General features: G+C 41.1%; 1 protein-coding gene across 2 annotated transcripts; it reads right to left on the reverse strand.

The window, feature by feature from the left end:
• Positions 1-1,957: 1,957 nt before the first annotated feature.
• tbrg4 (transforming growth factor beta regulator 4) lies at positions 1,958-8,271 on the reverse strand. 2 transcript variants are annotated; one of them, XM_085177028.1, is made up of 11 exons: positions 8,140-8,271; positions 7,166-7,673; positions 6,731-7,051; positions 5,851-6,025; positions 5,532-5,689; positions 5,332-5,442; positions 5,094-5,238; positions 3,522-3,764; positions 3,321-3,432; positions 3,073-3,187; positions 1,958-2,495 (listed from the first exon to the last, which is right to left on the reverse strand). In XM_085177028.1, exons 2-11 carry the CDS (start codon positions 7,583-7,585, stop codon positions 2,394-2,396), a joined length of 1,902 nt encoding a protein of 633 aa, XP_085033154.1. In that variant the 5' UTR covers positions 7,586-7,673; positions 8,140-8,271; the 3' UTR covers positions 1,958-2,393. The 2 variants fall into 2 exon arrangements, with proteins under 2 accessions (XP_085033154.1, XP_085033155.1); XM_085177029.1 differs by lacking the exon at positions 8,140-8,271 and adding an exon at positions 8,009-8,125.
• Between the last annotated feature and the right edge of the window lie 2,430 nt (positions 8,272-10,701).

Genomic DNA, 10,701 nt, shown 5'->3' on the forward strand with positions numbered 1-10,701 from the left:
TTTTTCCCCAAAAAGAAAACCACCCTGTGGCCTTGAGTGCATGTGTGGGTTCCAACAGCTGGGCTTACCTCAGAAGTCCTCAGCAGTTTTCTCTCTCTCTTTTTCCCTCCTCTTTTATAGACAACAAGCGAAGGAATTCTAGCTAGAAATTGAAAGCACGAGAGGGGGTGGCAGCAGTGAGCAAAATAAACAGCAGTGGTAGTTTCCATGGCAACCCAAAACTTCCCGTGATGGAGTGCCAGCTCAGCACAAGTAATTAATGCTTCACTGGTCCGATAGTCTGATAGACTCTGTGCAAAACAGTTTACCTCAACCTTCAAAGCTTAAAAAACTGAAAGAAAAATGTGTTTCCGGGGTTTCATGTGAAAGTGCTGCTGTGCCCATTAAATCTGCACCTGAAGCCATGTGCTAGGAGCAAAGGGGATTTAAAAAAAACCAAAGCAAAAAACTACAGATTTATTTAGGCTTCAGTTTAGGGCTTCTCTGACAGATGAATGCTGAGCTGGACGTCTGGCTCAGGCATGTGGTGTAACGCATAACAAATAATATGGCTTGCTTTGTGGTTCAATACACTAACAGCTGGAGCGGGAGAAGCTGACAACAGCCAGAATATTTTGGATGAATTTTTCACCAAGCATGTAACAGTTTTTGTCTCTGTGCTGTGCCCGATATCATACTATATAATACTAAATTAATGACTTTTCTTAATCTGCATTTGGACATTGCGTCATATATTATGACGTACTTTGGGGGATGGTGGAAACTCAGCTTCCCCTCGTCAGTGACGCGAGGCCAACAGATCTAATCTCATTTTACGTCAGTGCTTGTGTGAAGCTCTGTTAACTTCCTGATGGCTATGCTGTCAGCATAGCCATCACTAGTGTTACCATTACACTTCTTCTGTTCTGTTATTACTCCTTGATTCAGGTACAGAGCTTGAAAATGAATGCAGTCCTGCCCAAGTCACTGATTGACCATCAGAGAAAGTGTTGCCACACTTTTCCTTATTTGACTTCACTTACTTTAACATCAGCAATCCCACTAAACTGTCACAGGAAGGGGTTATCAGCTAATTTTGTCAAATCTTGCGATATTTGTGATTAATAACATGCAGAAAGTGGGAGTCAAACGCGTGGACCATAAACACACATTTAATTTTGTGTATTGTCACAGTGCCACCATAGATTGTTCCTGTGAGACACGCAACACAAAAAGTTACACATTTCATGTTTTTTTTACCAGAAATACTGTTCAGGTAATAATTTAACTTTAACTTACTCTTACTTTTATCTTGAAATTTTGCTTAACACCATTAAGCTGCAACTTTTAAAGAGCAGGAAACAAAGGAGAGAAGAAGCAGCAATCTCAAATCGATTTCTTTGGAAAGGGCATTCGAGTTAAGTAATATTTTCTTTCTTGCTGCCTCATTCTTGGCTCTGGTTTTCTCCACGCAGTGCTTTAACCATCGTTAAGTTCTCTCCTCTGCCCTGGTTTGCAGTTGTCAGTCTTCCTTTATACGCCACAACAGCCTCTGAGCTGAGAGCTGCTGCAGCTGCCCATGATGATGTGTAAGCAGTTTCAAGTGAGCAAAGTGTTTAATCAGTGAACCTTACCCTAGCATGTTTTATCGTGGCAGTACTGCTGGGCTTCAGTAAACATGCACATTAATGCACATGCATATGAAGCTTGGAAAAATTAATTCAAATGCGGTGGAGTTATTTAAGAGATAACGCATTCACAAAATTCATGTTGCCGCTCAATACAGAAAATCTGGACATCAAATGACTCGTCCTTTTATCTGACACAGCAGTGAGAAGAATCTCACACACACACACACACACACGAGAGTGATGTGCAAACCTGCTGCAAAACACAGAATTGAGCATCTTGTATCTGAGTGCCACTCAAAGCAAACGAATGCAACAGCATTAAAACACAAAGGGAGGTAAAACAAAAATTAAATAAAACAATTTATTCCATCACAAGATGACACACATTCAGAGATAAGTTATCTCAGTATATTCACGCCCTGACGCTGAGCACATTAGGAACAAATTGAAACACAGCCGTGCTGCTTCAGTTTTGCCTTGTCACCACTGATGACTTAGTCCTCGATCATAAAATTTCTGCAGAAGCCGTTGTGTTCATTTCAGCCTCTCGCCTCTTTATCACTGTCACCATGGAAACAGGGAAAGCCCCACACGTTTCCAAGGGAACCAGATGGAAAATATGCTTTATTTTTTTCCCTTTTCTTTTTTTCGTGCCAGTATATGAGAGCTTCTCTGCAATGCTGCTCTGTTCTGAATGTGTGAACGTGGGTGTGTGTATTCCCGGTGGTCCCACATTTGATTGGGAAAGCTCCGATTTAGCTGAGCCTGCAAATGTTGCCCAGTTCACTTGGCCATGTCCTCGGCCACCGCCTTCCCCATTTTATCTTTGAGGTAGGCTAATTTCTGCCACTCTGTCTTGAGCTCCAGCCACTCGTAATACGGCACCTGAAAGAAAATAAAACAGACAAAGCATGTGTTTACAGAGCTGATGACCATCTGTCACCATTAAAGATGTATATTTAAAATAAAATGTTGGTTTTCACTCTTAGATTCATATAGTTGGTCAGTTAATACAGTCTGAAACACTGCAACCTGACAAGCAAGTGAGTCCACTGTTGGATTGTCCTAGATGAGAGAAGAGACAGAGCTTGGATTGGCCTAGATGAGGCAGAGCTGCGGCTGGAGCTCTATTTATACCACAGACTGCAGTGGGGCCCACCTGACTCTCAGCTCTACAAGTATTAGCTCCATTGTTTGCACACAATCAGCCTGACAGAAACAGCAGCAGCGGCAGTGCTGGTTCTCTGCTTCTTTTCTTTGAAATATTGCTCACGAGCAGAGAAAAAAACAGAAGATCTCTATTTCAGTTGGCTTTAGTGCGTGTCTGAGTTTGGGCAATAAGAAAAACTAATCTAAAGAACAAACAGAGCTGTTCAGCCTATATAGAGAAAATTATTCAGTCACTGTGGGGGGGAAAAACACCACCATCTCAGGCACTGCTACAATGCTGGCTTCTACTCACCTCTACTGTGATGAAGCCAGCCAACTGAAGATGTCGCCTCATCATGACAAAACGTCCCAGAAGGTCTTTACTCTTTGAGCCAAAGTTGGGAAATTCCCAAGATAGGAAAGCTACCCTAAAAAAACATATGTGGGGAAACAGGAGGACAAATATATTTAGATTCCTGGAGCAAAAGATGCTGCAACATTAAAAAGCTCAAAATACATCTTTAAGTACCCAAAGCCACATGACTCTTCCCTATGACTCACCGTCGTGCTCCTGTGGGTAAAGCCTGATCTCCTCCTCCGCTTGGTAGATGAGGGGCTTTTATTGTTACCATGTCAACTGGTTTGTTGTCAGCATCCACGACCAGCTCACCATCTGAGAACAACATAAAAAACAAAACCGCTCTAGTAGTGATGATGCATGTAATCTCATATTATATCTCCAGGCTTATTATATCTCCTTACCAATAGTCCATCCATACACTGTATCAACACCAATGCGAAGGGCCTCTGACCTCCCGCCCACAAACTTCAGTAATGTTTCTCTCAGGGTTCTCTGCAGAGGGGACAGGGGAGAGCTGCTGGCCGGGAAAGAAGGGACACTCTGAGAGGACAGAGTATCCAAAGAACCAGGATGCTCCAAGCTGAGAGTAGCAGCGATATGCAAGAGCTTCAGTTTGTAGTTCTCTGCTCGAGCTGGACTTCCTTCTATAGTGAGGAGAAAAAAAAAAAAACACAAAGGAAAGAGAGGATGAGTGACGACAACTCACTGGCAACAGGGCTTCCAAAACCCTTACAAGAAGGTTTGAGGAAACAAAGCAATTTTTTGTCTCTACAGGAAAATGGGACTGATGATCAATCTTGTCCTGTCAGAAGTATAGTGGTGTGGTACTGCCATCTGCTGAGCAGGAATGGTATTTAGGTAGTTAACCATAAATGCCCAGAAAGACACTACAACACAATGTTAAAAAAAGAGAAAAAAAAGATGGGAATCAGAGAAATCTGAGGTCTTTTATATATATCTTTTTTTCCTTAAAAATGTCCTTCCTGTCTTGCCTATATAGCCCAGACAGTTTCGTGGTTAGCATCCCTGCATTGCAGTTACATTGATTCAGTCACTCAGCTCTACTTCACCAGCTACTGTGAGTAGTAAGAGGTCTATACAATTGTCTTTGTTTGTGCACACCAACCACAGTTAGGGCCAAAACCTGTGATTAAGAAAACTACGGGGTCAATTCATTTTCATTTCCCTTTATTTAACAAAAAAGTACCACTGAGATCAAATCTGGTTTTACACGGGAGACCTTGCAAAGGTAGCAACCGAACAAACTCAAAATCTCTCAAAAACTGAACAAATACAACATAAAATACAGGAGAGACTCAGAGAACGCAGACCGCCACCAAGGCAGCTCAGTATTTATTTTTAAGGGAACAGTATCATATTTTGTATCTAAATTCCATTTTCTTTTAAATATACTTTAAGAAGTTTGCACTTAAGGTAAAACAAGCATTCAATTATTGTAATGCACATAAAGTCAGAATAAAATGAATCAACTGCACTAAAAAAGTATCCCATGCCAACATGTTCCTGTCAGCTCTTTATTGTGGTATGACTATTTAGTTTACAATCTTTGAGCTGCTTTATGTATCGGTCTCCATGACAGCTGTGGTGAACATTTCCTCCATGTTTCAGCTTGTAAAACTTTCAGCCAGTATCTCTTTCCTCTGTTTATTTGGCAAAACAATCTTTGTGCTGGTTTTCTGGGTCTGATTGGATGTCCTGCTGTTATCATCTGTTGTTTCTGCCTCAACGCATACCAGGAATTTTGGTAATGTGATAGGGGCTTCCTTATCAGTTACCTGAAGCACATTGACCAGCCTCTCCTACTTTAAAGGAGCAGGCCACGTATTTCACCCTGAACGTCTGACAATTTAGAGGAAACCTGATTTACTTGTGTGAGCCTGCTGTGTCATATAAAGCGCATATCTGCAGAACTGAGAATTGAGGATAAACTCACACACAGTACTGAGTCTTACCTGAAAGTTTGGAAACGTGATTTTGCTGTATGAGGGGAATGAGATAGTGGGGTTTGGCCTTCTGTAGCACACACAGAGACCAAACCACATCCGTTTTCAGAAAGGGTTCCAGGCCTGAGAGAGCCTTCTCCAACACAGAGTGCACCTTTAATCAAAACAGCACAGAGAGCAATCGTTTCAGTTAGGAAGCAGAACGAAATGTGCACAATCAACAAAAAGCCTTTAATGACATTAGCACCTTGTTAAAGAAGTCTTCTCCTTTGCTGGGCTGAAAGCCCAGTCTGGCAAAAGTCATGAGCAGATTACACAGCTGAGAAGTAGTATACTTGTTGCTGTTTGCTGTGTAGTGCTGATAAAACAAAATGTATAGAGAGAGAATTTAAGATCACAGATGCACAATGTTTTGAAAATGACTTTTATCAGGGGCTGATTACTCACCTCAGCAAAGGCTTCAAAGAGAGGCATATGGAGCCATTTGAGAAAACCAAGTGACTTAGCACAGCGTGTGATGTCAGCAGAACTGAGCTCAGGGACTCTGGGTAATAACTCTGAGGCCATTCGCTGAAATACCTGAGAATGGTGGAAACTCAGCTTCCCTAAAAGCAATGATAAAGGTTCTGTTGTTAGCAGTGCAGAGTGTGTGAGCAGACAGTCATATACAAAACACAACCAAACCTCTTTCATCAGGTTTATCAAACCTAATATAAAGACTTGTGATGATAACACATGCATAGCCTATTATTTATGGTGTGATTACCGTATGCAAAGGCCATGTCCATTATCAAAGGTGTGGTGAACTCTGCCGAGGGTTTCTGGAGAAGGTGGTAGGACAGAGCCCTGAGAAGTGGGACGCTTCTGCGACTCTGAGCTGCCAAAGATACACAGACTTTGCGAATATCTTCTCCTGAAAAGCCCTCTGCAAGCTCCAAAGCCTAAAAGTGGAGAAAGAGGATCCTTTATATGATTTCAATATATGTCAAGTCAAATCAGTGTATTCATATAGCACATTAAACACAACTGATCTTGCCCAGCTGCATAAGCAATTAAAATTAACAAAGAAACAACACAAGTAATTCAAGAAGAATAAAAACAATAATAATAATAATTAGGGAATGGAGTAATAATATAAAAATGATAATAGTAAGTTAGATGAAAACATTAAAATAATACTAGAAGAAATGCACAGAGGAAAATGACAGTAAGCGGAGGCAAAATATTTTAACATATCCCACTCTTAGGTTATATTTATACTCCAAAAGAACTTAAATGAAAGAAGAAGATGACTGTATCACTGCCTTTTACTAGGTAAAATCTCTGTACAGAGTTTTATTTATATGGATATAGTGTCTAACTCTAAGTTACTTTCACTGTGCTGCCAATACAGACACAATCATTTTTATCATTTCTAATCAACACATTAATATTTCAACTTTTTCTATAATATATATATAAAATTTCACACATGCTTTCTCCATTTAGCAATCTCAAGGGATTGCATGTAAATGACTTTAACCCAGTAAGAATGGTCAAACTTTTAAACACAGAAATCTGCCTAAAACACTGACATTAAAACTTGAAACTTCAAAACTGGAACTTTAACCGTGTTTTAAAGGTGACCGTTGTTTGAAGTCTGATACCTTGTCCTCCAGTCGGTCCATCAAGCTTGGCGACATGCGTTCTCCTTTGGATATCAGCGCACTGACAGTTTTCGTATCATCAATCTCAGTCCAGCGCAGTTCAAGTTGTTTAAGCGTAGCGTTCACTAGTTCCACATCCTGCTGACCTTTCCTGCCTGCTCCCCAGTCTACCAAGTAGCCCAGCTGTCTGTACGTCAGCCTTCGAATTCTCCACAGGACTTCTGTCTGGACAGAACTGAGCACCGGATCACCGGGGGAAACGCCCATAATCCAGAGAGTTCGCAAGACAGACACTAGACTGCTGTTCCACACAGAGGCCACCTAGAATACACAAAGATAAATGAGATATTTATCTCAACAAACAAGCTTAAAATCCTTTTGAATGTTGATAACTTTAACAGATGAGGGCAGAGCTAGTGCACTTCACTCATGTACCTGCCGAGATAAGGTATTCATCATATCCAGGAGCCTTGAATCCATCATCAGTTCTGGTTGTTGTTCCTTAAACTTTCCCTTGGTTTTTAGTACCAGCTGGGCCCACTTCATGAGAGCGGTGGCAGCTTGATTACCATTACCTCCATACTTTTCCCAAGCAGACAGGATGTCCTCTGGCACTGTTGCCTTGTCCACCGATTCGTCCAGCTGTGTGCGAGTAGGGCTCACTGAATAGTGGTCTTCTTTGATAACTGCTGTTCTTTCACACATTGACCTCTCTGTGAGCCATGGCCAGCCCTTGGCTCTTTGAAACTCTGCAGGCCCAGCAGCAGATAGAGGTAGGCGAGCAGCAGCAGCCGAGGCCTGAGAGGAGGACCTGCAGAGCAGACGGGCACATCTGCCCAGGAGGCGGCCAGCCATGGAGTCTGAGAGACAGAGAGCGGCTAAAGACAGTAAAGAAGGGCTTTCTCACGGCTCAGCAGCTGGTGTCACCATCTCACTTTTAAACCTGAGGGGGCAGTAGAGAATTCAACATTAAGTGTGGCTATAAGAAAAGGGTCGCCTTTTAAATCTCACTACAAGTTAACACATTTTCAAGTCCGCCAAATGCTTTAGCCATGTTTCATCTTCTACTTGTGATACAGATTTCCTGAACAGCGTCGCTAATGGTGATAAAAGTGGTTGTGTAACCAGTGGTACGCAGTTTTTCTTCGTCAATAATGCAGCTAAACCTAGCTCTGCAGTACATGCTACTGTAACGCTGATTAAAACCCATCTTCTTTACACGGAACCCGGCAGCCAGAGAGAATACGCTGGTCTTGTCATGTAACGTTGAATCCTGACCTTGTAGAGAGGAAGAGGCGCAGTGAAACGCCGGTCTTCCATCTACCTCCGCTGATAATATTCGTGTCTGTTCGTCGGAGAGCAGACTCACTGCACGGTTTCACCGGCTACCCAAATAACAAAAGGCTTACCTTTAATTTACGATCATTTTGGCGAAAGTGGTTCACATGGAAAGTGTCTAGGAGAGGTGGTCGCAGAAAATTGACGTCGTCGGACGCTGTCACGTGATCAGCGGATGTCGCTGTCATTGGCTGGAAATGTTTCGAGTCGCCCGACAAGAATCGAGAGTCCAGGTCGCGTTCAATAGTGCAAAACATGTGTTTGACTTTATTGTTGGACAAAAACCAGCCTTTTATTTAAATCTATTTTATAATGTAATGCATTTCTATATAAATCAAATCCAAACGTTCACCAGTTCATGAATGAAATGAAGCTCACATTCAGGGCAAATCTGTCTTATTTGCAAGCTACTTAGTTTACCGTCACAGTTGGTGTGAACGCTCTCATCACACTTGACAGGAGAAAGCACTGTGCAAAACTCTTGAACCACCCATTGCATTACTTTTTTATATTTTGCTTACATTTTTTTTCCTTCTTGAGCAATAGTTCTACAGATTTTCTGAGGGTCAGTCAATCTTTCGACATTGGCTGCTTTTTCATTCGTCAGCACTGTCCTTGTACCTGGCCATTTTCACAGGAATTGGGCTTTCTCTTTTTCTTCTTCTTCTTTTTTTTGTTTTTGATCAGCCACTTAACATTGACCAAAGAATCATTCAAAAAGGAGTGAACCAGTGCTGTGTCTACACATAACAGACAACTTAGCAAAGAACTAATTTTAAATGCTATCTTTAGGCAAAAAAAAAAAAACATCACTAGTTCCCATTTTATTTTCTATATTATTGTAGGTTACCATTTTGACAGGCAAAGTGATTTCCAAAGAGCTACAGCATAAACAAAAACTTGGGGAAACCAGAGCGGTGGAGGCAGGGCTGGACGGTCTGAGTGTGGCATACCGGGATTTAATGGGCCAATGGAAAGTCTAATGAAAGTGGTGAAAAGGTGGATCTGAAAAGCTGAGAGAGAGAGAAAAACAACCAAACAAACAAACACACACACACACACACACACAGTACCAGCAAAATCAAACAAAATACAAACCTTTTATGGTGACTTTCTCACAGTCACAGGAGGCTGCTGTTGTTAGCATTAGTCATGGAGAAGTGCAGGAGGCGGGACAGCAGCCCCAACAACAGAGTGAGGAAGAGACAAAGGAGGGGCTAAATTAACTCGGTAAGAAAATAGATGGAGGGACATAATAAGGAAGGGAGAAGTTCAAGGGTTCAGGCAAAATGAATGGCTACTTGACCAGTGAATGGCCACTGCTTATAGTACCAACTGACTAAAACTTGTGTCAGTTTCAATAATAAATATATACTGAGTAATCATGGTGAGCCACCTCGACTAAGAGTTCAGCCCTGGATGGAGGACAAAAGAATAAGTAGCAGCCCAAAACACTATTTACAACAGATGAATAGTATCTGAAAGTCATGTTCTCATGAAATTGGAAACAATTAAGCAAAGTCCTGATACAGAACATGAGATATGCATCTGAACCTTTATTCTACCCATCTACTGTTTGCTAGAGCCTCATCACAAATGGTCTCTGTGCAAGGTTGGCTGTAATGAAGACATGCTTAAGGAAGGGAAACAGGGAGAAAAGGCTGATATATGTCAAATTACACAAAAACTGAACAAAAATCAGTGGCGAGAGGTCTGATGGAGCAATATTTAAAAACTTGAAATTTTGCGTTCAAGCCATTGTCAGTATGTATAAATGAGGAAGGGAGAGTGGTACAACAATGAGTGTCTGCAGACATCTGTAAAAACACGGCAGAGGCTCTGTCATATTTGGGCCCTGCAGACGACAATCTGAGCAGAGAGTTTCCCCTCACCTATCCAACCTCCAGCACTGTGTTCTTAGAGCTGATAAAATTACTTTGATTATCTAACCACTGTTGTACAGACTATTATACAGTGTGGTATAATATTGACTCCCACAGCTTATCGTACCTGCTATTTATCTTTTTATTTACGCAGCATGCAAAGAGTTCTACGTAGGAACAGGTAAGGGACAGTATGACCTTAACTCCGTTTGGTACATAACCACAGGCTATTATAGTTAAAGTATATATTGATACATAAATCAACTCTGAACTGTCCATTTATTACTTTTAAATGTATTTCTAAAAATTACAATCCTATTTTTTCTTCTTTGTGTCTTTCCAATCTAATATCTGATAAGCAAAGTCCAAACTGAGTCAAAACTACTAAACGTTTTGTCCCTCAACACGACGGTCTCTATACAAGCTAAATCTTTTTTTGTACTTATTAACCACATAGCCTATTCATCATTACAGTTTTTTGATTTGGATTAAATCGATTGATTTGCAATTGCTAATGTTTAAAAATCAAATAGCCAGTAAAGGTGGTGATTCAGAATAAGGTAGAAGGAACTGGTAAAATTAATTTGCATCATCTCATTGACATTAATATAGCAGATAATAGACCCAGATACTCACATATCACATGCATATTTGAATGGGTTCTTTAGCTATTTGGTAAAGCACATATATGTGATCTAGTGCTCATGTTTTTGGGGGTTTTTTTTGCTTTACTTTTTATTTTTAGTGCTG

This window comes from Neolamprologus multifasciatus, chromosome 11 (genome assembly GCF_963576455.1).
Source record: "Neolamprologus multifasciatus chromosome 11, fNeoMul1.2, whole genome shotgun sequence".
Lineage (NCBI taxonomy): Eukaryota > Metazoa > Chordata > Actinopteri > Cichliformes > Cichlidae > Neolamprologus > Neolamprologus multifasciatus.

Coding starts and splice junctions, on each gene's coding strand:
- tbrg4 (XM_085177028.1), bottom strand. CDS start 7,585: ATGGCTGGCCGCCTCCTGGGCAGATGTGCCCGTCTGCTCTGCAGGTCC. Junction 6,026..6,730: donor TGGACCGACTGGAGGACAAG/GTATCAGACTTC, acceptor CTCCACTTTTAG/GCTTTGGAGCTTGCAGAGGG. Junction 5,239..5,331: donor GAGAAGACTTCTTTAACAAG/GTGCTAATGTCA, acceptor TTTTGATTAAAG/GTGCACTCTGTGTTGGAGAA.